This window comes from Natator depressus, chromosome 6, assembly GCF_965152275.1.
Source record: "Natator depressus isolate rNatDep1 chromosome 6, rNatDep2.hap1, whole genome shotgun sequence".
In the NCBI taxonomy this organism is placed as follows: Eukaryota; Metazoa; Chordata; order Testudines; family Cheloniidae; genus Natator; species Natator depressus.
In genome coordinates this window covers 37,622,723-37,648,253 of record NC_134239.1, presented here as the reverse complement: position 1 = coordinate 37,648,253, position 25,531 = coordinate 37,622,723, and the positions used below count along the sequence as shown (strand labels likewise).

The 25,531-nt window shown below is 41.4% G+C and overlaps 1 protein-coding gene and 1 long non-coding RNA gene across 4 annotated transcripts in view; one reads left to right on the top strand and one right to left on the bottom strand.

Annotated features, from left to right (window-relative positions):
- Positions 1-20,418, top strand: part of LOC141988935 (uncharacterized) — a 30,156-nt gene extending 9,738 nt beyond the window's left edge. For both annotated transcript variants that reach the window (XR_012639870.1, XR_012639869.1), the window contains exons 3-4: positions 10,021-10,119; positions 20,364-20,418. This is a non-coding gene — a long non-coding RNA (uncharacterized LOC141988935). The remainder of the gene's footprint in view (positions 1-10,020; positions 10,120-20,363) is intronic.
- The window catches only part of TEAD1 (TEA domain transcription factor 1), a 208,363-nt gene continuing 184,632 nt past the window's right edge, over positions 1,801-25,531 (bottom strand). For both annotated transcript variants that reach the window (XM_074955079.1, XM_074955078.1), the window contains 3 exons: positions 10,367-10,507; positions 8,633-8,785; positions 1,801-7,833 (listed from right to left, as the gene is read on the bottom strand). In XM_074955079.1, coding sequence (XP_074811180.1) covers positions 7,720-7,833; positions 8,633-8,785; positions 10,367-10,507 — 408 coding nt within the window. In that variant the 3' untranslated portion in view covers positions 1,801-7,719. The remainder of the gene's footprint in view (positions 7,834-8,632; positions 8,786-10,366; positions 10,508-25,531) is intronic.

The window sequence follows — 25,531 nt, the reverse complement described above, 5'->3', positions numbered from 1 at the left end:
AAAAGGTTGGCTAGATTTTGGAAGAGGAATTACACAAAATACATTTCTTGAATGTTTTCAATGCAACAACTGCAATTTAAGTGATACAAGGATTAGACAATAGCAGGTTTCAGAGTAGCAGCCGTGTCAGTCTGTATTCGCAAAAAGAAAAGGAGTACTTGTGGCACCTTAGAGACTAACCAATTTATTTGAGCATAAGCTTTCGTGATCTACAGCTCACTTCATCGGATGCATCCGATGTAGCTCACGAAAGCTTATGCTCAAATAAATTGGTTAGTCTCTAAAGTGCCTCAAGTTCTCCTTTTCTTTAGACAATAGCAGTCATTCTCCAAGCTATCAGCTGGCAATCAGGAGATTTTAACTCTCTGCCCAAATACCTTAAGAGTTTTTGCTTTTAATGGTTAGACGTTTAGTAGATCTATTGAGATTGGACCACTGCTCGGTTGAGATAAGCAAACTTGATTATCTTCTTTTTCTTATAGCCTCTTTTCAGTTTTTAGGTGCAAGAGGCCATTGCAAAACCGCATCTAGTTCCTCGGTTGCACTGGATGCTTCACACAGGCAGGCTTTGTCCCTTTTTATTACGGCACACATTCATTTAGAACTGGGTCAAGTGCTTCACTGGTGCAGTAGAGCATGGCAGATTGTAGAACAAGGCAAGTTGGAATTTACCAAGGTTAGGCCATCAGTGGGTTACTAAGTATGTGTTAATGGAAAGCTGTTAACATCTGTTTTGGTTCAAAACAGCAGGCAGACCCCCCACCCCCGCCCCCGCCCCTCAGCACTTATGGCCTGCATATACTTTCAATGTTTAAAAAAATGATCCATTCACCTGCGGCTGTGATCAGCGGATAAGTGTTGAAATGGAGGATATAGATGGATAGAGAACAGAGGAACTAGCTATGATTAATTAATATGGATTAAATGTATTTATCAGCTCTCAAAAGAAGCAGGAGACAGAAACTGAAATACCTGATTAGATAAATAGTCCAGTATCCTGCATTAGTCACTGGCCAGTACCACATGCTTAAGAATAAAGTATTAACCCCACCCCCACGCAAACAAACAAACACACACAGAGACTGGACACAAAGTGCAGCAACAGTGGTTGCCATTAAAACTTGATATTTGCAAAATATTGCTGCTGAGGAAAATTTAGACATTTGAATGGTAACCACGGATAGCCTTAATTAAGTTTTCAGTTAAAATGTACAAAAACAGAGAACTGATGGTGCCGGAAAAGACGGCACAAAAACAAATATTTCATAATTGTAACCCTCAAAACTACAGATTAAGAAATAATCTCAATTTTTGCACACACAATTTTGTGCTCCAATGAATTGCAAGTGCAAATATTAAGACATTTAACTACTCATTTGTATCCACACATCATTACTCATCTAACTGCTAAAAGTACACAGCCATTTATTTTCTATCTGCATAAAGGGAGGTCGGGTTGAGGCCTGGCTGAAAAGGAGGCTCAACGGGGCAGATTTTCAAAGGCTCAAACAAACATTAGGCGCCCAACTTCCACTGATTTTGAGCAGGCGTAAGGTGCCAAAGTGCCGTTTGCACTTTTAAAATCTACTCCGAACAGCCAGATTTTCAAAGGCATTTATTTAAATAGGAGTTAGCCACCTAACCTGCTTTCCTTTTCCTAAATCGCACTAGACGTCTATTTGCATCCTTAGGCATGTAAATACCTTTCTAAATCTGGCCCTATCTTACTTTTGAAAATGGGGCTTAGGCACCCGGGCAATTTTACCTCAAATATGTAAGAAGAGTGATTTCCATGCAGCTGAAAATAATGCACCAAACACTTTCATTTTCTTTATTTTCAATCGATACTGTATGAATACAAAGTTTCTAGAAAGCTACAAAAATTCTACCACTTTATCAAGAAGGCATCAAAATGTGTCACGTTGCAAAGACATGAAAACACCTGCAGTAACCGACACAAAAATAGCATTTTTAGAGTGATGAAATAATTGCACTTAACTGTCATGGATATTAAAGTTATCACACATATGTACCGCAAAAGCTAGAATACATTTTTTTTTACAAAGCACTTTATAAAAAAATTCTCTGCACACAAAACCTATAATTTTCATATTACTATCATACTAAAGATAAAGTCACTTTAAAGCCAACACTTAAACATTTTTTAACAAAAAAGGTACCAGTACCTACACACAGACAATAACAAATACAAGATTACTGTACTGCCAAGAGGTTTGACCGAAACTCCTTTTGAAAGCTTCTGCAAATATGTTTAAAAAAACCCAAACATTTGAGCACATTCACTTTTCTCAGAGCTTTCCCTCCCTGTCTAATCAAGAGGTACTTTATCATCAAAAGGCAGGTTCTACATCAAAAGTTACCAGCAGCAGTACAATATTAAAGTAACCACTGACCATATATGAATATGCTTAAGTCACAAACCCAGTTTATACACATTACACAAATAAACATAAAGTGAGAATTCCATTAAGTCATTTACAAATGTGAACAAATGCACATGGCAAAAAAACCAAAACTGTTTTACATAAAATGTACTGATATTGAAGAATTAAAGGCTATTCAGGTTTTTAATGTTATAAAATTCTTTTGTCTTTTTTTTTCAGGCACATATTGTATTTTTTGTCTGCAGTCAAGAGCCTGAAGCAAAGAGGCCCATAAAAAAAACAAAAAACAAAAACACACACACACACATTTTGTAAGGAGGTAACAGGGACACATCTTTTCTTTGTCAGCTGAGTGCATTTAAGAGTTAATTTACACAGTAAAACTAATCACATGATCTCAGCAAGACTGACCTGAAAAGTTAGAGACCAAGATCTCCCAAGTATTTTTTGTACTTTGAATTACGCAGCCTCAATCTTTTCAGAGGGTTAAAAAAAAATCTGAGAATAATGAAAGATAGGGGGAAAAAATCATCCTGAGAAACTAGAATCTACTACCATGTATGTTGAGTGACTGGGTACTACATTAATTTTATTTAACGTGGGTCATGTTAAATATTACATCAAACATTCCTGGGTCTGAATGATCCAGTAAAACTTGATGGAAAGCAAGCATGTCTAGGAATTAGAATGAGAAAATAAATAGAAATGAATTAGCTTGTCAAATGTTATATCTGATATCTATTTGTCAGTTACTTGCATTTAATGTCAACAGATACCCTTTCGTTGTTTCATTAAGAGCATATGAAGCAGTGAGTTTGTTGAGTATGGAGCTTTTGCCAAACTGAATGGCTGTAGCTACAGTAGAACAGGAAAGTGGGGAAACAAGCATAAGATGTGTAACTACTTTAAAATAGTGGTACAGTACCTAAATAAATCATTTTGGAATTCAAGTAAGTAAGACTACATTTGTTAGTAGTAATTCTTTGAACTGCCAAAAATGGTACCATTATCCTTATTTGAACTTTTGTACAATGAGATAGTAAATAATAGGATTAAATTGACTTTGCAATAAACTGTTGTTCATCACAATTGTTATCAAATGTTTCTCCCAGCAGTTATATTTCATAACTGTAAACACATGCTCTACGTCTGGGGCCAAATCCTCTTTACCTTATCCCAGCCTCATTAAGTTCAACAGGGCTATTTGTGTGAGGAAGGTAAATGAGATTTAGACCTTGCGGGTGGGGGGGGGTGGGAAGTATTTTAGAGACAGGGAACTTGATTTATCACAATATTTACCATATAGTGTCACAATATTTATATATAAAAATTAATCTTAGTTTTCATCAAATATTTAAAAATCACATTAAAATTGTATTCACAACTATATAATCCATTTGCCAGCTTTTAGTTTGGCTGATATTTGTTCTTTCTCTTCTTTTTTTTTTAATCTTGCTCCTCTTCCTGTCAATTTCACTTCTAGTGTTCACTATGGCCCCAATTCACAGAATGTGTCAAAAGCAGACACATTATTTAAAGGAGCTGCCTTTCCTGCACTGAGACAGTGCTTGGAAAAAAAACAGAGTTGGGAATGGTGCTGCACACAGGTTTCCATACAGCACCTTCACCTAACAATGCTCATGCTTAACATTTGGATGCTAATAAGCACATGTCAAATTACATTTACTCCAATTAATTTTTGTTCTGCACTTTCATCTCAACTTTTATGCATCTGACTTTCAGAACACTTGACTTTGTAAACAAAATAAGTGCAAAATTAGGATACAGAAGAAACCTTCACAGATACTGAAATATTAATCAGAATAGAATAATAAAGTCACATTTATCCACTGTCTGAAATTCAGTCGTTTATATGGAAGTCACATTACTCAGATGCAAGATTGGATGAAAAGATGGAAAAGGTGAATCATTGTTCATTTTTATATTATAAACAAATCAGTCACTGGGTTACAATGTTGCAAAACTATATCCAACAGTTACATGGCATATAGATTATTTCCCAGCATTATGCAATCTGGTGATTTGCAAAATGACATTAGCATAAATGATGCTCTTTCGTGAATGGAGGCCTGTAGTTTTGACTTATTCCAATAAACCAAAGGCATTATGGTGATCACTTAATATTTTTGGTCTCTCTACAAATAGTCGTTATTATGGCAGCACTTTTCTAAGCTGGAATTTCAAACCAAAGGCACTTTCATGCTAGAGTGCAGAAGAGTCACAAATAGTTAAGTATTTGGTCATGAAATTTAAAAAGGCAGCATTATTAATACAATTCATTTTTCACAGAAAACTATGAAGTTGTAACCTTTCATTTTGGTATAGGCATTTAATTGTGTAGTAATGGGTCTGACTTATGCTGAAGGTTGGTTTAGACCAAGTAGTCAAAGAGCTTCTCTGTGGAGGGGGAAAAGATTTTTTTATTTTAAATAGAAACCAATTAATAAAACAACATATAAATCGATGTAAGAGGCTAAAGGTATTTCTAATACAACACTAAGGCACTGCATATTGTAATGCTTTGGCAGCTCTGAATTAAAAAGTTCCTAGAAAAAGTAACAGTAACAAGATAAATTCTTCCAGCTTACAAAAGAGCTCACAGTTTACAGGCAGCCTTTTGGACGACACACTCCACGATATACATTTGAAGGACTTAAGGCTTTTAAGAATGAACATGTGCAGGGTTTAGATCATTTACATAAGTGTAAAGTAAAGACAATGCAAATCTTTTTCCTAACGTTACAAATGTGAACACCAATAAACACTGTGACTTCTTATACCCCATAGTTATGACATATGTAATGTGCCAGATTGTATAAAAAATCTGTACCTGGTTTTGCAAATTGAATTCTATACTCTATACGCCTCAAAGAATTTGTTATAAAAAAATCCATCAAAACCACAATTCGAAAACCTAAATAAGAGACAACTTTAGAACAAAACAAAAGAAGTAGTTTTTGACTTGTAACACCAAGTGCTTAGAATAAAGGGCTACCGTTAGGCTGTTACAATGCAGTGCTTTTCCTGATGTGGTTGTTAGTGTTATAAACGTATGAAGAGACCTCATGACATGGACATCACATTTTATGCTTCCCAGAATATAAACTAAAAGATTCATCAGCTCTAATATCCCCAAGTGGATAATATGACAGCTAGAATCACAGCAATCACCCACCTTTTATAGTTAGACGGATCAGAGGTTTTATAGCCTAAGGAATTTCAACCCCCTCTCCCCCCCGATGCTGGCCTCTTTCTCTAATGTAAATCCTAACAGTATTAAAGAGTAACACAATGAAAGGCAAGCATACAACAACCGACAACTTGCTGCACATGACAAATACTGATTGCTCTTCCAGCTGGTATGCTGACTAAGACTATTCATCTATATTTATGCGGCTATAACTGAGGGCACGTTTTAGAATGACAGTGTCAAAAACATTAAAACTGTAACCAATATATTATACCTGGGGGCAAATTCAAGCTTCTAATTACACATAGGCACATGCCTGAAAACTGCAGCTGAGAGGGGAACTGTTGAACAAATTTCTGTGCCCTACTCATGGCTCCCCAAGACTTACCGAGCCCCTGATACATGTGATTATTGGAAGTTTGCAGCAGCCATGCATCTTATCTTGTAACCGATGTTTCGTATGTCCTGTTAGGATTTGTGGTTTGCCCAATGGATTGCATTGTTTTAGCCTAGTTATTTCCCATTAAAACCCATTTCTCCTCCCAATACTTTTAATATTAACATTGCATGGGGCAGTGAAAAGGCAGTGGTTGAACGGATGGCAGAGGAGAAGCTGAGTAATACTAAGGACAGGCTGTGCCAATAAGAATCAGAGAACACAGGACACGTGTGTGTATCCCAGAAAACTATTCACACCCATGACCATATTTTTAATCCTTATTAGTATTAAAATCTCTTCAGTTCACTCTATAATAGAATCTTCTCTGAATTACCTGCTTTTCAGTTTATTAATCAGAGGGATGAACACTGCACATCTGTGTATTCTGGATGTGAAAGGCACTCAAACCCTAAGTGGTACTGATGGGTGTGTCCTACATGCCCTGCCTACTAAATGCACCATGTCCTGTTTGAGACTGGAGACAGAACTGGGATAATATATGTGACAGAAAAACCTTAAGAATGAGAAGAGGAAGAACATAACCCTTCGAATCTGTTTTGCCTGATGATGGTTGTGATTTTCTAGCATCCCTACGACATTAAAGCTGATGAGGCTTTTACTGACCTACATATTCTTCTCTCAACCACATTACTTTTTCTTGCTTGCAATTTACAGATTATTCACAAAGCAGTAATAATGTCAATTGTTTCCCCCTATGTTTGTTAATTTCGGTATTGCAAATTTTTCACTCAACAAAAAATATAGTTGTCCGTATAAAATATAACTGCACACACAAGACTACATACAATGTAAGTCTAAATTTTCAGTATTTACCTACTTATTGCAAAATGAGCCATCAGTTTTTCATTAAATAATCAAATTTCCATATTAGTACAACACAACTTTATATTTTTAAAAATACACTAGATACGTTAAGTATAAGGGATGATGTTCTCTTTCTCTGCAATACCTGTTGGAAAGTTTAATGAATTAGAAGATTAGTTTTAACATTGAGAAAAAAATACAAAATTTGCCTAATTTTAGGACCTGCTTGTTTCTATCAGGCATTTCTTAAGGCTATATTTATCATTTGGTTTCAAACAGAAAAAATGTTCCATTTTAAAAAATAATTTAGCGAATTACATTCGTCCGTATCTTCCACTCTAATTGGTTACAAAGATAATTCTATACAGATTATTAACTTTGTGTACTAATTTACAGTTACAGTTAAAGATTCATTTCCATTTCACTTGCATCGTAAAATAAGTATTTTATTTTGGAAAAAAACAAAACAAAACCCTAAATAAATTCTTATAAATGCTGTAAGTTTTCCCCATGGCAAATGCTCTGTCTTACATTTTTCTATCACAATTAAAAAGAGGCCTCCACAGACAAAGGCATTCAGTTCTTAAATAGTCTTCCCAAAGAACTGTCGTTTACAAATTTGAAGAACACTTAGTTTTAGAAATAATTTTTTACAACTGTACCAGAATTTCACAGCTACAATTATATATGAACACATTAAAAATGACTTCACTAAAACAGGATTTAGAAAAATGTGGGTGAAAGCTGGGCCAGAGGCACTGCCACTTAGTGTTGAGGTTTACAGTCTGTGTTTTTGATAAAGAAAAGAAGTGTAATGACGTGTATATATAAATAACTGCTCAGTCCTTTACAAGCCTGTAGATATGATGTTGTGCTCCATGTTCACTGTTCGAAACTTCAAATACACAAGCCATGCAGAGTAGGGTTTCTTGTGTATCCCTGTTTGTTACAACCTATTGGGAACGGGGAGGGGATGGGAGGGGAGGGAGAGAAAAGGTAGACAGTAGTGTTATAAACTTGGAAAAAAGGATTTGCACCAAAAGGCATGGTAGGCTTGAAAAGAGAAGAAAATATAACTGTAACTTGGTGTTTCTCAAACTTTAGAAAGCTGAGACCCACTTTAGGCAAATGAAATTGACTATACCCTTTCCAGTCTCAAAATGTGTTGTTAAAAGCCTGCCCACATTTTAGATCTTCATACTGTGCTACTCCTCTCCTTTCTTACATGCTTTGATGAGTATTGAAATAGTTAACAATGTTGACATTTAAAGTATCACCACTGGCAACTGAGTTAGCACCCACTGAAATGAAATGAACACTTTACACCATAGAGCTTGTGTTTCAGGCTCTCTGCAAATTAAGGCAAATATCGCTGCACTGTTTATACCCGGGTTCTGTTTTGCGGGTTTTCTTTGCAATCATAACACTTACTTAAAAACATATGAAAAAAAGTAAGCTGAGACTCTGGAAAACAACTGAGAGGTTGTTCATGCTCTCACCCCAACAAGCCTTTTGTGTCCTCCCACAGGACTGAGACCCCCACTTTTGGGAAACAATGAGACTAGACTCTATCGCTCTTCCTCAGGTTGAATAGGACCTAACTCTGTGAATAGTTTTACTGAAGTCAATAGGACCACTTGGCCTTGTATAAGTAAGGGTTTCAGAGTCTGGTCCTTAATTTCCAAGTTAATTGATCCCTGCCAAAACAGAACATATTTTAGACTCAGTCAGTAAAGAATAGTGAATGCTTACCAACAAAATTGTAAAATTTTCCAATACACTGTTCATCATATATTTCTCTGGTAAATGCTTGAGCTTGTGTATGAAGTTGATCATATATTCACACATTGGAGAGCGGTTTATTCTGTACACAAACCGGCCATTCTCAAACCTTGCATATTCCGTCTAAATAGAAAATGAAAAACATTTAAAGACTATTTACCAACAAACATATTTCTACAGTGATCAACAGAGGGAATGCAAAATGTTGGGTTGGTTCTCTTTGTTAGTTTGGAAACAACAACATGTACAAAGTAGAGTTGTTGATCTGAAATGCTAGTCTTATCACATAAGTTTCCTTCCATAGCCTAATTTAGGAAATTATATATTGGGTATGTAATCTTGGTTTATATCCAAGTTTATAATTTTAAATCACAGAGGATGAGGACTGTATAAACTAACAAGTGAGTATAAATGCACTGAGAAAGAACCTTCCCAGCAAACTTGATCTTCAGTGATTTTAAAGCAGTTTAAAGATGACTGGGTACAAAGGAAGCAATTTTACCCATATCTTGATGTCATATTTTAATTACTATATGACTCACTAAGCAGTTGTTTGCATCAGAGGAAGAGAGTCAACTGTGATGGAAGGAGGGAGAATAGACTAGTACCTGGCTCAACAGATTCCACTAAGGGGATGGGTCTGTGATTCAGTGCTTGCCTGCCCTCCACCCCCCAACTCTCTGTTATCATGATAAACAGTTCTTAATAGAGGCTGGCTGGACTTCTTGGGCTGCTGACTTCAGCCGGGATTGGGATAGTGGAGGTGATGCCAGAAGTTGTTGTTCTGTGGTGGTCACCGTTTATGGGGACCACACCAGCACAAGTAGGGCGTGCACAGCAGCCACTGCCTTGATAAATGCTTAAATTACAGCTTTAAACTGGAAGTCACTGAGCAACAACTACAATGTAGCTAACAAATATGGGGGGGGGCTTTTGCTACTTTAAACAAAAGATGCATCACTGTAACATCACAATACGACCCACCCCCCCCCATACCTAGCCAACTAAACTATACAGTGCTGTGCCTTTACCCCCACCCACCCAAAAAAAGCAGCCATTGTACCCCAAAGGAAAAACAATGTTGCAAACTTATTTTTCACCCAAAGGCCAATGGTGTTTGTAGAAAGTGTGCATTTCACCAGGTTAAATGACTGTGAGCATGGAAGAAACCCATCACACTACACATTTAAAACACCCAGAAATCTAGAGAGTGGGAGCTGCTTGCCATCTTAGTAGGGTTCCAAATATGTTACAGGTCTGGCCAAGTGTGAGTCTGAATCGTCATGAGAGTGATGTATCCAGTCGAAAATGGGAGCAAACTTATTTCTGCTTCATTGCTCTTTTGCTGGGAGATGCAGGAATCAGCATTGGTGTCAGTTCCAGGCTCCCCAGCTGAAGGTACGTTGCTGTGTTGCCAGTGATTGCCAGGGGAAGGATGGAAGAGGTACTCTAAGTCAGTAAGTAACTGGGATTTTACTTTCGCTAGTGTCACCATAAGCACAGTAATTCAAACTAACCTAAGCACTGTCCGGAAGGAAAACATTCCTTCAAGAAAGATGGGAGGAGGGGAGGAAAGTGAGATAAGAGGAATAAGTAAAATAAATCAGAGTCAATTTTCCATTTTTTACTGCCATTACATTGGCAGAAATGTACTGTATAATATCATGAGTCAGCAGAGTAACACCATCCAGAAGGGCATCCTACCTCTACTTTTTCTACTACTTGCTTTCCAAATGAGCAGACTTTGGTGGAACAGGTGATTGTCATGTTTTCTGAGCTCTCATATTGGCTAGTTACTCCATAAAATGCTCCTGTGTCATCTTGAATGTTGCAGTTTAAGTCAGCCTGCGGGGAAAAGTAACAGATGTTGAATATTATCTTTGTCATCTAGCAGGGCCATAGTAACGAGCAGTAATTAACTCTCAGCCTGCCCCCTTTTTACCAACCAAAAGTGGGGCAGGAAAGAGGCAAGTCTATAAACCTAACTGCCACAGAGTTAAAGAGAGAGAGAAAAACTTCAGGTGTTCTTTTTTAATAAGTAAAAATACATTTCTTTCATAGGTTTAAGTTCAGTGTAACAGTAAAAACCTTAGGGAAGTGATAATTTCTTCAACTATAAGAAGGAAAACAATTGCACACCTATTATTAAAAGACCCATTGTTCCTCTTAACTATAGGCCCATTAAGGTCTTGTCTACACTACAGGGGAGATCGATCTAAGTTATGCAACTTCAGCTATGTGAATAACGTAGCTGAAGTCGACATACTTAGCTCTACTTACCGTGGGGTCCACACTACTCTATGTCGACGGGAGACGCTCTCCCGTCAACTCCCCTTGCGCATCTCATTCAGGTGGAGTACAGGAATTGACAGGAGAGCAAGCTGTGGTCGACTTAGTGGGTCTAGCCCCACTAAATCGACCGCCGATGCATCGATCGCTGTGCATTGATCTCCCGGTAAGTGTAGACAAGCCCTAATTCTGCCCATGGATACAGACAATGAATTAACTGAAGTGAATGGGAGTGGCATATATCATGACCCATGGGCCTCAAGCCTGGGCCTGCAAGTTTTATGGGAACAGCCACACTCCAACCCTCCCTGTGGCAGCTTGCTGGCAGTAGCTTACCCGAGGCACATGAAGCCCAGCCCACCTGCGAGCACCTGCCCCTTCAGTCCGATTGGCGGATTTTCAGAGCATCTGATTGGCCCACTGGTCCTACTTAAGCTAGCAGCAGGAACAGGAAGCTGGGTGAACAACTGGCTTTAGCCTGCTCTGGACGGTGTGCCTTGCGCTTCCTACTATTGGCTCCTGCTTCCCCAGCTTTATCTTCTGGCATTCTGACTCAGCTTGGCTCCTGGCATCTGACTTGTGATTCCTCGCCTCTGGTTTGTCCCCTGCTTCTGACCTTCCAGGATCTTGACCCAGTCGACTCTTGACTCCTTTCCCATGACAGTGGATTCTGGCTCTGACTACTAGGTCTGGCTGCCCACAACTCAGCCATAGCAGCTTGTCTGGACCTCCTAACCCTGTGGGACGAAGCCCAGTGCAAGAAGGATGGACCCAGCAGCACATCTATGGCCATCAAAAGCACTGGACTTGCCCAAATGGACCTCTTGCCGCTGGGTGGATGATCAAGCACTGCAGGCCCAAGTTGCACAGTTGACCTTGGACAACCAGCAGGTGCAGGACCAAGTGAGGCAGGTCAGCGCCAAGAACACTGGTTTGCAAACACAGTCTACAGCAGCTTGCCTGAACAGGGCCTATGATACCCTTGCTCAAACAGCTCGATGGGAACCGCTGGTGGTTACAGGGATTCACGAACCAATGCCGTTGTCTGTTTCTGATAGGGCTCCAAATCTATTCCTCTGACTTGGCCAAGGTGGCCTTGTAATCAGCCTGCTGGCAGGAGACCTATTACACTGGGCATCCCCCAGGCTAAAAGGCCATAGCCCCATGCTGTCCAACTGGGCAGCCTTTCTCCAATTGATGTCAACTGTCTTCAGTTACCTGCACTGAGCCTGAATGGCTGAGGCCACCCTGAAGCAGGAGCAAGGGGCAGTAGCCTCCTATGCAGTGCACTTTTACCACCTTGTGACAGATACAGAGTGGAACAAAAGTAGGTCACTTTCCCGTCGGACATTTGCGGACAGCATGACCAGGGACCAGAGAACATTGCACCCAGACAAGACAAGAAAGCTCAAGCACCCACGGGGCAGTGGCTCTCGACCTCTCCAGACTACTATACTCCTTTCAGGTGCCTGACTTGTCTTGTGTACCCCCATGTTTGACCTCTGTTAAAATGTACTTGCTTACAAAATCAGACGTAAAAATACAACAGTCACCGCACACTATTACTGCAACCTTGCTTACTTTCTCATTTTTACCATATAATTATAAAATAAATCAATGGGCATAAAACTGTTATACTTACATTTCAGTGTATAGAGCAGTATAAACAAGTCATTGTATGACATTTTAGTTTGTACTGACTTCGCTAGTGCTGTTTACGTAGCCTGTTGTAAAACTAGGCAACTCTCTAGATGAGTTGATGTACCCCCTGGAAGACCTCTCCGTACCCCCATGGGTACATGTTCCCCTGGTTGAGAACCACTGCACTGAGTGAACTATGGAACTCCCCCCACAAATATCACAACTAGGCTGACGTCTCTGAGACTAACAAGGCAGAAAACTTCCACCACATCAGGACTACAGCTACCACACAGAACTGCAGCGAAGGGCAAAGATAACATTTGGGCAGATATATGTAATGCCAGAAACCAAACTGTCAGCATGGCGAGAATGTTTCCAACAGAACCTGGTCTGGGGGTTCATCTGCAAATCAACTTCACTGGCCGATGCCCCAGTCCTTTTCGTAAAAAGGAAGGACGGCAGCCTCCATCTCTGTTTCAGTTACTAAGGCCTAAATCAGATAACAATCTGGAACCGTTACCTGCTATCCTGATCCCTGAGTTCTTGGACTGCATGGGAGCTGCCCACATATTCACTAAACTGGATCTTTAGGGAACTTACGACCTTATTTGTATTCACAAGGGGGATGAACGGAAGACTGCCTTATTGACTTGCTATGGCCACTTTGAATATTTAGTTATGCCATTTGGATTGACGAATGTCCAAGCGATGTTCTAGCACTTCATTAACAACGTGCTATGAGACCTATTGGACCAGTTTGTAGCAGTGTAATTAGATGATATATTGATCGTCTCAGACGATCTGGACCAATACACCACTTATATCTGCACAATCCTGGAGAGACTACAAAACCATGGTTTCTAAGCTAAACTTGAGAAGTGCACATTTGATCAGGCCTGAACTGAGTTCCTGGAGTTTCATCCTGTCCCTGGAAGGAATCAAGATGGATCTGTGCAAGGTCCAGGCTGTTTGTGACTGGGCACCCCCACCCTCTCCTCAATGTGCAATACATAACAATTATTTTTAGGTATTGCGAACTTCTACCAGATGTTCATTTTCAATTTTTCTGAAAAAGTCAGGCCCTTAAATGCCCAACTCTGGGAAAATACCCAGTTCTACTGGTCCCCCAAGGCCAAGCATGCATTCCAGCATGCATTCAAGCAGTTGAAGCTTGCCTTCTCCACTGCTCCAGTATTGGCCCACCCAGATGTGACACAAGCTCTTATTGTGGAAGCCGATGACTCTAGTTTGGCAATCATGGCAGTCCTCTAATAAAGGCCTGGACCCAAGCAAATACTGCACCCCATTGCCTACTACTCAAGGAAGCTCAAGCGCAGGAGAAACTATGAGATCTTGACAAGGAGCTCCTGGCAATTAAGACCACCTTCAAAGGGTGGTGACGCTATTTGGAAGAAGCTCACCATCTAGTCCAAGTGTTTACCGACCATAAGATCCTGGAGTACCTGCGCAGGGCCAGGCCCTAAACCAATGACAGCTGCGGTAGGCTCTATTCTTCTCCCAGATTAACTTTACCTTGACCTACCACCCTGGAACCAGAAATTGCAAAGCTGACGCCTCATCCTGAAAAGACAGTTACCTTTTCCGTAACTGGTGTTCTTTGAGATGTGTTGCTCATATCCATTCAACTTAGGTGTGTGTGCTTGCCACATGCACCTGTGCCGGAAGTTTTTCCCTCAGAAGTATCTGTAGGGGATCAGCTCCAGTGCCCCATGGACTGGCACGCATATGCTGTGGTATACAGGGCGCTGCCAGTTTCCCCCACCCTCAGTTCCTTCTTGCGGGAAACTCCAACAGTGGGGAAGGAGGATGGGTTGTGGAATGGACATGAGCAACACATCTCTAAGAACGCCAGTTACGGAAAAGGTAACTGTCTCTTTTTCTTTGAGTGCTTGCTCATGTCCATTCAACTTAGGTGACTCCCAAGCAGTACCCCTTGGAGGTGGCTCTGAGTTCACAGACGTGTAGATCGCAAGGCAGCTCTGCTGAACCCAGTGTCACCCCTGGCCTGCTAAGTGATAGCATAGTGGGCTGTGAACGTGTGCACCAAGGACCACGTCGCAGCTCAACAGATGTCTTGGGTCGGGAAGTGTGCCAGGAAGGCCTCCGAAGATGCCTGCACTCTGGTCGAGTGGGCTCTGATTACTGGTGGTGGAGGGACTCCCGCCAACTCATAGCAGGGCCAAATGCAAGAGGTGATCCAGTTAGAAATCCTCTGCATGGACATCAGGAGGCCCTTCATCCTGTCAGCTGTAGAGATGAAAAGCTGAGTCGACTTACAGAAAGGCTTTGTCCAATCTAGGTAGAAAACCAGGGCCCTTCTTACATCCAAAGTGTGAAGGCGCATCTCTTCACTAGTCTCATGGGGCTTAGGGCAGAAGACTGGAAGGAAGATGTCTTGGCTCATGTGGAAAATAGACACCACCTTGGGGATGAAGGCCAGGTGGGGCCGGAGCTGGACCTTGTCCTTATAGAAGACCGTGTACGGCGGTTCTGAGGTCAGGGCTCGCAGCTTGGAGACTTGCCTCACTGACGTCACTGCCACCAGGAAAGCTACCTTCCACGATAGGTGAGACAGGGAGCACGAGGCCAAAGGCTCAAAGGGCAGACCTGTGAGCCTGGACCAAACCAAGTTGAGATCCCACTGAGGGGCTGGGGACCGAACTTGAGGAAAAAGTCTCTCTAGGCCTCTGAGGAACCTGACGGCCATGTCATGGGAGAACACCATCTGCCCCGGATTGGCAGATGAAAGGCGGAAATGGCTGCCAGATGTACCCCGATAGAGGAGTGTGCCAGGCCCTGGTTCCTCAAATGAAGCAGGTAGTCTAAGATCGACTGCACTGAAGAATGCAAAGGGGAGATGCCCCATTCAGCAGCACAGTGGGAGAACCTCGTCCACTTTGCCAGGTAAGTCTGTGTAGTTGAGGGCTTTCTACTCTCGAGGAGGACCTTCTGGACCCCTTCCAAACAGGCCCATTCCTCAGGGTTCAGCCACGCAACATCCATGCCATGAGGTGGAGGGATGAGAGGTTGTGGTGCAAGAGTCAACCATGATCCTGTGACAGCAGGTCCGGTCCGTTCGGCAGGGGCCACGGAGGGATCGCTGACAAGCTTGATAGTGTACCGAACCAGTGCTGGCAAGACCACGCTGGGGCGATCATGATAACCTGAGCCTTGTCTCTCTTGATTTTTGCTAGGACCTTACTGATGAGTGGAACTGGAGGGAATGCATACATCAGGCTTTCTGCTCACAGCAGGAGGAAGGTGTCTGGAGCAAAGCCTGTAGCACCTCCAGTTCTGCCTGGTGGTGAACAAATCCACTTGGGGAGTTCCCCACCTCTGGAAGATCATGCCGGCTACCCACTCGTGGTGAGAGGAGAAGTCCCTCCTTAGGTGATCTGCTAGTGTGTTCTTGGCACCCAGAAGATGACACGCTTCTAGGTGGATTCCATGGCCAATGCAGAAGGCCTAGAGACAGAGTGCCTCTTGGCAGAAGGCTGAGGATCATGCTTCCCCTTGTCTCTTGATGTAGAACATCGAAGCTGTGTTGTCTGTCAGGACTCTGACCACCCTGCCCGACATGTGAGGAAGGAAGAACGTGCACACTCTGCGCACCACCCTGAGATTTTTGATGTTTATGTGTAGCGTCATTTCCTCTGGGGACCACATACCTTGGGTCTGGAGGGTGCCGAGGTGTGCCCCCCACCCGCAGCAGAGGTCCGAGGCGTCCGAAACCAACTCAACTGAGTGCAGAGTGCTGATGACAGGAACTCCTTCCAGGACTTTCCCGGGGTCAGTCCACCATCACAGCAAGGTAAGTACCGTCGAGGGAATGGTAACGACCTTTTCCAGGTGGTCCCTGGACTGGGAGTAGACCGTTGTCAGCCAGGTGGTCTCCTAATCTAGCCTAACTCTGGTTCCTGACTCGTCGTTCTGATCTCCAGTTTGTTTCCTGCTTCTGACCTCCTGGTATCCTTACCCAGCTGACTCTTGACTCCTGTCTCATGACTGCAGATTTTGGCTCTGACTACTAGATCTGGCCAGCCGCAACAGCATGCAAGTACTAAGGGCAAAGGCTGATCCATGTGTTGACTGCTGTGAAGAAAAGAAGTAGAACCGTCTTTTCCTCTTCACGAATCCTGCCCTGAAAGGAGCATGTCTGCACCGGAGGATCAGTACCATTGTATTTCTTTTTCCTTTCTGAAAGCAAGGACACCATCACCACAAAGGAAGACGTTTGAGGTGATAGAAAAGAGGGGGTACCATAGAGAGAGGATTCCATCCCTGATAATAAGTAACATGGCTTTGATCCAGCAAGGTACTTAAATCCCCTTGACTTAGATGGGATTGCTCCCTTGCTTAAAGTTCGGCACATGCTTAAGCGCCCTACTGAAGTGGGGCCGACTGGAAGAAAACTATTTTAAAAAATAATTATATTTCTTTCGCTATTTCTACACAGAGTGAACATCTATCCAGCCACTCATAGTCTCTATCACCACACTATCTTAGCATAGATTGAGGCTCACAGGTTAAAGAGAAAGAAGAGATCACGGTTCTGTTTGCCTCACTGCTACCTTTTCTTTACTTAAAGCCAAACCCTAGTCCGTGCGCACAGCATGACTAAATATATTAGAAAGGGGCATCATGGGTCAGAGGCTGAGTTCTCCCCCCCAATGCCTGCAGCAGCAACAAAACTGTTCTGCCACCTCATAATCTGGTAGCCATTCTTTAAGGTCTCCTCATAATCAGCCCTAAAACGGCTGATTAAGGGATTCAACACATCCCTGGAAGTCCTCACAGCTAGATTTGTTCGTTCTAGCATTGACGCTGGCAACGGTCACATATTCTGTGCCTGCAGGGAATGGGCAGGATTTGCCCCATTATGTAGAAAGTTGTTTACTAAACCTCTCAGAAAATAATAAATTTCCAGGTGTCACAGCATATCTCTGGCCAACTACTGTAAAAGAATGCCCAAGAATCAGCTGAATCTTTGGTGGGAGTTTCAGTGGGCAGATGTACTTTCCACCAGTTTAGCTGTTTAACTCTTAATTCCAGTTTTGTTTTTATTGTTAACAGAGATTTAAGTAACTACTACAAAAATCTCTCCTGGTACTTTCTGAACATGTTCAGGAAGATCAGGGACATCTTCCTTTTTATATGGTTACTTTTTAAAACCCAGCTTACAAATATGTTTTCATATTCTAATAACTGCTTGTTAATCCACACTTCTGATCATATCAAGTCACTTGTGTTCACTATTTCATTTTTAACTAGGCAGCAATTCTTTAAATTCTACTTAGCAGCTACATTCCATTTCTGTGGCACAACCATTTGCAGGCAATATGCCGATAATGGCACATATTGAAGTAATTAGTGGCGGGGAGAAGAAATAGGAAGTCTGATATTACTGCAAGCTTGCTTTGGTAAATTAATCAGTGGAGATGCCACTTGAGAGTCACATACAGTAACACAAACAGTCCTATAGTCATGTACTAACAGAAGAGAATTCTATCTTTATTCCTCCTTGTTCCTTGCACGTTTTTCATTAGTTCACTGGTTAATGTTAATACAATGTTCGTGGTGATCTGTAAGAAACTGTTCTGAACTAAAAGTAATAACCAATTTGTCATCTTAGCTGGTCCGCAGTTATATTTGAACATGACAAATAGTGACAGCCATTCAACCATGCCAGGGCTGCTCTACTGGAATATCTTAAGAACAGGTATTTCTTAAAAAATAGTTATCTCATGGTGGATGATAGTAATAATCTCTCAAAAATAGTCATTTCAATTGCCCCCACAGTTACAATTTTATAATCAGAGCATTTCCTTTCTCCTTCACTTAGGTCCAAAGTAAATAAGAAGTCATCTCTAAAATGCTCCTCACGTGTTCATATTGTCAAAAAGGTCAACCACATAGGCCTCACTTTTCAAGCCTAAATAACAAGTCTAGAGACACAGAAATAAGGCAGAGTAATTTAATATCTGCTGCTGTTTGGTCTTAAAATCAGCAAAAAAACCCACAACCACCACCAAAAACTTTGATCATCATATTTATACAATGATCTTCTGCTTATAGTGTAAACGCTGCACTTTTGGATTTTAAATGATAAGATCAATGAACTAAAAATATAACTTCACAAATTTTCGAACTATTATTTTTAGGTTATATATAAAAAGGACAGTTATGTATTTCATGTTTGAGTTTTCTTTTATCACTGAACTGTAAAGCGCTGAACACGTCTTAGGAGATGGACCTGCCCTGCTTATAAGCGCTTGTTCCTTTTGTGCAGCAATGCGCATGCAATATAGCAGATTCACTCATCACTACAATGTATTTTGCCAGCATCTAGCACTGAAAACTTTGTATATCAACAATATCAAGTGTTTGACATGATGCATCACAGCACGTATGGAAACAGAACTGGCTTCAAACAAACAAACAACAACTTTACATGGATCATTGCTCTGTCTCTACAGCAAGAAGGGGATAGGTTGCTTGTGTCATAATGGGTTCGGCTAACCAAAGGGCAGCATTGGCAACAACTGCAGGGAAAGACTCTAAATTCTCCCAGCCAAACAGAGAGAAAAAAGCACTTATTAGTAACATAGGGGTATTTGGGGAGCAACCAGCATAATTTACATGAACATTCAGTAGCTAAAATTAAATGTATAGTGATTTGTTAACAACCTATAGGTTTAACTCCTACTGACTGCAATGAGATGTCATTCATATGCTCACATTATATCTCCCCTCTTTCTCTCGGAACAGTGATCAAAGGCAGAGATTCCAAATTGTGAAGCAATGTTTTCCAATGGTAGCATCTGGGTCCTTGGCACAGAGTTACATTGCAGCTTTGGAATTGCTTCCAGGTCTGCCACATGGTTAGGCTTGTGATGGACAGGCCAAGCTGCTTCCTCCTCCCAGCTGCTCTTCCCTTTGGACTCATTATTGATTCTGAGCCACTAATGCCCTTGTATCAATTTGTGAAGAAGTCCTGCAAAAGCACCACATGAGCTCGCTGTGCAGAGTGGGCCCAGTTTTAAAAATAAAAGCAGGGGAGGAGGGGAGGAAAGGGAGGGGAACTGCTGCTTTCTTCCATGTCTTATGTCTTCTGACTACATCTGCATGCTGGTTGTAGACTAATCCACATCCCAGATTACATGTGTGAACTGCAAATCATTTGCCAATCAGAAGTGGTGAGCGAGCAGAGGGGATTCCAAGTTTCACTTCGTTTGCGCGCGCACACACACACACACACAATCATATTTCAAAAAGAAAAAACAGTAGCAACAACTGTTTTTGTGAAGGAAGAACACAAAGAATTTCTGTGTCCAGAAAGTCGGCTGCAAGCACAGGGAGAGGAACTGTGGGAGGGTGGGGGGTGATCATGCGGACGAGCCATTTTTGAACACTGACTACATGGGTAAATTGTTTGTTACAGCATATTGCAAAGAGAAGCAGAATTATTTTTCATGCCACAGCTGTTTTAAATAAGAATAGGAATAAACTCAACCATCCTGCTCATGTTACTTGCCACTAATTATGGCATATATTTACATCTATAAAACAGTGATTCTTTTTTGGGGGGGGGTAGGGGGGGACATAATTTAATGTTCCTTTATTGTGCAGATTCCTTTATTTCCATTCCACATTTGAATTTCAAAAATGTTTAGGACTTCAAAGCATCTTTAAAAGCTTGCCCTAATTATAATATGTATTACTTTCTAATAACTGCTTGTTTGCATTGCAGATTCCTGCAAATGGAGGCATTCGTTAAAAAAAAAAAAATCAATTAATATCACCCAGACATCTTCAGATGAGTTTCATTCTCTATTTCACAGAGTTGCACTGACATATGACCAAGCTTTCATCAGTTTGAAACATAATGCAAACTACTGCAAGCATTTAAAATTAAGGTAGCTAATGTAGCAGAGTAAGAAAGCAATAAAGCCAGACATTAATTTATAATGATTGTTCTTTCCTACTGTGTGACTATCCAGAGACCAGTCTTTCACTCATTTTAGATATATTTACTCATAGGGGTTATTCTTGTTCCTGCAGAAATTTATGGTCAAAGTCAAAGCTGCTTTCCTTGGGCGCAAGATCTGGCCCATAATGCACAACCAAATTACTATTTTTTTTACTGCAGTAGCACCTCAGGATTCTCAACAAGGATCAAGACTCATTATACAGGCACTAAGCATTGTGCAAAGCAGTAACACAAAAAGAAAATCCTTGCCCCAAAGAACTCATAATCTAAGATCCAGCCAAAACATGACAAACAAATAGATGAACAAGAGCAGGAAGGGAGTGAGGTTACAGCACAGACAGGTGTACATGGATACGTTAGTGATAACCGTGTGCTTACTAGTAACAAGTGCTTGCCAGCCAAAGTAGTGCTAAATGGTAGTGATTTGTAGGTAACAGAGTAAAGGTGGGAAGGATTAAAATAGGATAAAGTAACAGCTTTACAAATGTTGACATGGGGGTGGCCTGGGAAAAAGCACAGAGGTGTTTGTGGATAAAAGCAGTCATGCAGGCAAGTAAAGCCAGTTAGTCAGGAGGTTGTTATTACTAAAGCTATTACATTTGAAAAAGGGGCGGGGGGGAGAGGGAGGAGAAGAAAGACTAAATGGTCTAAATGGTGAATGGCATTAAAGGTGAGGTTAGGAAGCTTGTACATGGTGTGGTAGTGAAGGGAGAGCCCCTTCACATAATGTACAAGCTTCTTAACCACACCTTTAATGCCATTTCCTTTTAGCCCCACCCTACCTTTCAGATCTAGTAACTTGATGGATACATGTACAGAGAAGGGAAAGGTGGTTAGCACAATGGGCCAGGCAGATGAGTCTAGTGATAGCATCTGCAACAGCTGTAGACATCAAGGGCAAAAAGGAGTAGATTATAATATTCAAGATGCAAGATAAGGGCCTGGGCAAGTGCTCTGAACAGACAGAAAGGGGTGGATATTTGAGACAAAGGAAGAGGCAGCAAGATTTAGACACAGATATGGAGGAGACCAAAAACCACACCATCCAGATTTTTCACCAAAATTGAGGCTGAGGGCTTGTTTACTTGTCGGTATCATGTTGTATGTCAGATTAGATGTAATTCATATGAAAGAACAAACCCCTGCAGAGAAATATGGTAATTTGCTTTGTAGTTGATACTTTGCAAAGCCAAATTCCACGATGGCCAAGTGTTTTTTATAGATCTCAACCCATTTTTTTTTTAGCAAGTCTTTATATCTGTCACAGAGAAAATTATAGAAAACCAATCTGCTGTAAAGCCCAAATCCTAACTGAAGAGGTAAGATAAAAGAAACATTCCTTTATGACTTCATGGCTAAGCCACTTGTCTATGTCTTGGTCATCCATCAACTTGGTCATTCCTCTCTAGTCTCCCTGCCTTGCACCCCACTGCCTTCCTCCCGATTCAAAATACTACCACAGCTAATATAAAATACTCTTCCTCACCCGCTGCTTGGACCATGAAACCCTCTCTTTGACTCCCTCCACTGGCTTCCCTTCACCTTCCACAACAAGTTCAAGTTTCTCCACTTCACCTCCTCAGGTGCACACACCACCACCATTCCTGCCTGCCTATCTGCCTTAATGTTTTTCTACTTCCTCCCTCTTACTTTTTGCCCACACTCCCTTGTCTTCTTTTGCCTTCACTCCTCATCAGGCTTTCTTCCATACTGCCCTTCTACACCTGGCTCCTGAGGCACAAACTGACCACCTTCTCTCGATTCAAATACCTCTTTTAATTACGTTAATTCCACCAAGCCTAAAAATAGCAATGGAAATTGTCAGTGTGATTACGCACCTGAGCATTTAAAGTAGTGCAGTACTGACATCCTTCCTGTAGGTATCCCGAGTTGTATCTGTATTGTCTTGTTGGCCTGTTTTGATTGTTTACTCTCAATGGGCAAAAAATTAAATAATCCTCTGCATTTTGTACAGGGCTGAGCACACTGTGCTTTAACAGTACGGAGCAGGAGAGGGTGGGAGACAAAGAAATGATGGAAGGGGTGCAGCTGCTAAGAAAGGGAGAGAATGCTAAGAATAAGCAGAAATACGCTGCATTAAGGGTACCTGTGAAGAGTTGTATTTCTTAAAGTGGAAATGGCTGATATTGACTCATACGTGTGTGTGTGTGTGCGTGTCTCTTTGTACATACATGCACGTGTTGAAAAACAGGGAAAAAAACAGGGAAAAATGGGAGAACATTTTTTTTTTTAAAAATTCATGAACTTAAAATTCCACAAGTGTTCTGAGAAGTCAGGGTTGCTCAGCATTTACTGATGATAACCCAGACCTTGCCAGCATTTTAGTAGTAATACTTGTGAATGGGCCAACAGTTCTAGAGCAGCTTCTCTATGGCTCCCATTAAAAAAAAAAAGACATTAAAATATTTTTTTCTGTAGAATCATCATATCATGATCAAAATTAAGAAAAGAGAGCTGACAGTTTGCGATCTAATTCTCATGACTAATTACCTAGATGTGTATCGTTCGTTTTACATACATTTCTAGCCAAAAAGGACTGACGCAAAGTCTATTCTTACAGGACCACGCATCACGGCTTTTGTTATACACAGAACACTGTTCTAAAACTGGCACATTCCTTTCTGCCTTAGCTAAACCCAGGAAAAAGTAAATCCTCTAACCTCTTACAAGTTCACGATTCAAAAACAAATTCTCATCAATATTTTTAATATATAACAAACAAGAATGTTGGTATTACATGTTCTCTAATCTGTATATTATTACACACAAAAAACTATGTTAAAACACCATTAAGTTTGCTTAATTCAGCCCCCTTTTGCTTATGCAGTCTTTAATTATATGATCACATATTTTTGCCACAGGTTCCTGCCTCCTCTTGTGCACAGTTAATGAGCAGCTATTCAACATTCAATGTGTCCCACTAGGCTTTATTTACTGCATACTATTCAAACCCTGTCTCAAAGACACAATTATTATTAATTTCCTAATGGGAAAAAATGGTGCTGTCATGGTACAGTCTTGGATCTTTACAAACATTAATTAATTTATTTTCCCAACAGCAATGTGAGGTGAGGTGGTAATATTCCCATTTAGCAGATAGGGAACTGAGACCCAGAGAGATTAAAGCTAATTCACACGAGATGATTACAGTGGTCCCTTGACTGCTTAATCTATGAACCTATGAAAACTGCCCACTAATTTTGGGTGCCCAATCTGAAATGCCGAGGACCTGATTTTTCAGTGTATGTTACATCATAGAACAGTTTATATGTTTAAAGCACAGCTCCCATTGACTTCAGCTGCAGCTGTGGGTGCTCAGTAACTCTGCCACTCAGATCAGATCCCAAATCAGTCATCCAAAAAATGAGGAACACACAATTCGTAAAAAGCCTGATTTAAGTGAGTTGCCCAGCATCACACAGGGACACTGTGGCACAGGCAGGAATGCTCCAGTGCTCCAGAGCAGTAATCATTCGTCTTAATCATGAGACCATCCTTTATCCTTCTCCAGTTCCTAGCCTCATTCACTACACACATTCCAGCTTCCTCAACAAATGTGTCTGGTGTCATACAGACAACAGCCTCCTTCATTACACCACCCCGATTCATCCCGAGCGCAGGTTCATCCTGTGCACTTAGTGAGGCATCAGTCCCGTAGAAAAATAGGATGTGATCATGTACTTAATGTCTGTATCATAATGCATATGCAAAAAGGGGCTGAATTAAGGTTGCATAGGTTCCTCCCACTGTGCTCAGCAGACAACCTTAATTCTGGCATTTACTAACTTTTGAGTGCTCAACTTTGCAACCATGAATTTCTTTTACCTGAGTTTTTTAAATGGAATTTTAGCATTAAAACAAAACAAACAAAAAACAAACCACAAAGAAATTTCATCATGTGGAACCATATTTTCACCTACAGGATTCATCATAGGTGCTGGATCCTCTAGATGCACAGCACAGACCTCTGCCACTTGAGCTAACAGAGAAATTGATAGTAGTAGTAGCAGGTTGTCATCCTCTTTGTGGACCAGCACCAGAGGGAGACGACAGACACAGTTTGCCTGTAGGTTTCACAGATATCTTCTGACTGCAGTGGAATGTTGAGACTCGGGAATCTTGGGTTTCATTCTAGTTTCTGGAGGGGACTATACTGTAGGGGAGGTCACAGACTCTTCTGTCCCTATTCCCTCAAGCCTGATCTATGCCCCAGTCATGTCTCTACTCCTTCCATCTCTGGCTCCTTGTCCCAGTCACACAGGTAGTCCCAGTCAGTCTCCCCACCCCTCGGGCTCCTCATTCCAGTCCCAGTCTCCCTCCTCGGGCTCCTTATCCCAGTTCCCCCTCCAGACTCCTCGACCAATTCTACTTGCCTGGCCATTCCCAGTCTCCCCATCCTGGCTTCTCCTCTGATTTCAGTTCCTCATCCACCCGCATTTCCCCACCAGCTTCTGCTCTTGGTCTCTTTGCTAGTCAGCCCCTGCCTACTCATCACAACCTCCCTCCAACAGGCTCCATGTTCCAATCTACCACCCCCACCCCTCCAGGTTTGGCTCTTATCCCCTCCGCATGCTAGTCAGGCTGCCCTGGCAAGAGAGACAGTCTTCCTGCTCTCACTTCCTGCACCTGATGCCACAGCAAAAAACTCACCCTGGGGCAGACACCTGGCATGGACAATTTCAGCCTGAATAGTTAAAGTTTGGCAAAGATATTAGCCACTGAAAACAGGGTCTTTTAGTGGCAAATGTTGGGGAACCTTAACTATACGTGCACTACCATCTCCACTGTTAATAATTTCAACACCAACTTCTCCCCAACTGTAATTAGGCCTTTAAAACTAGCCCAGTTCCTCTTGGGGCTCTAAAGGTCCTTTCTGGAAAATGCCTATTAAAATATTTAAATTGCCA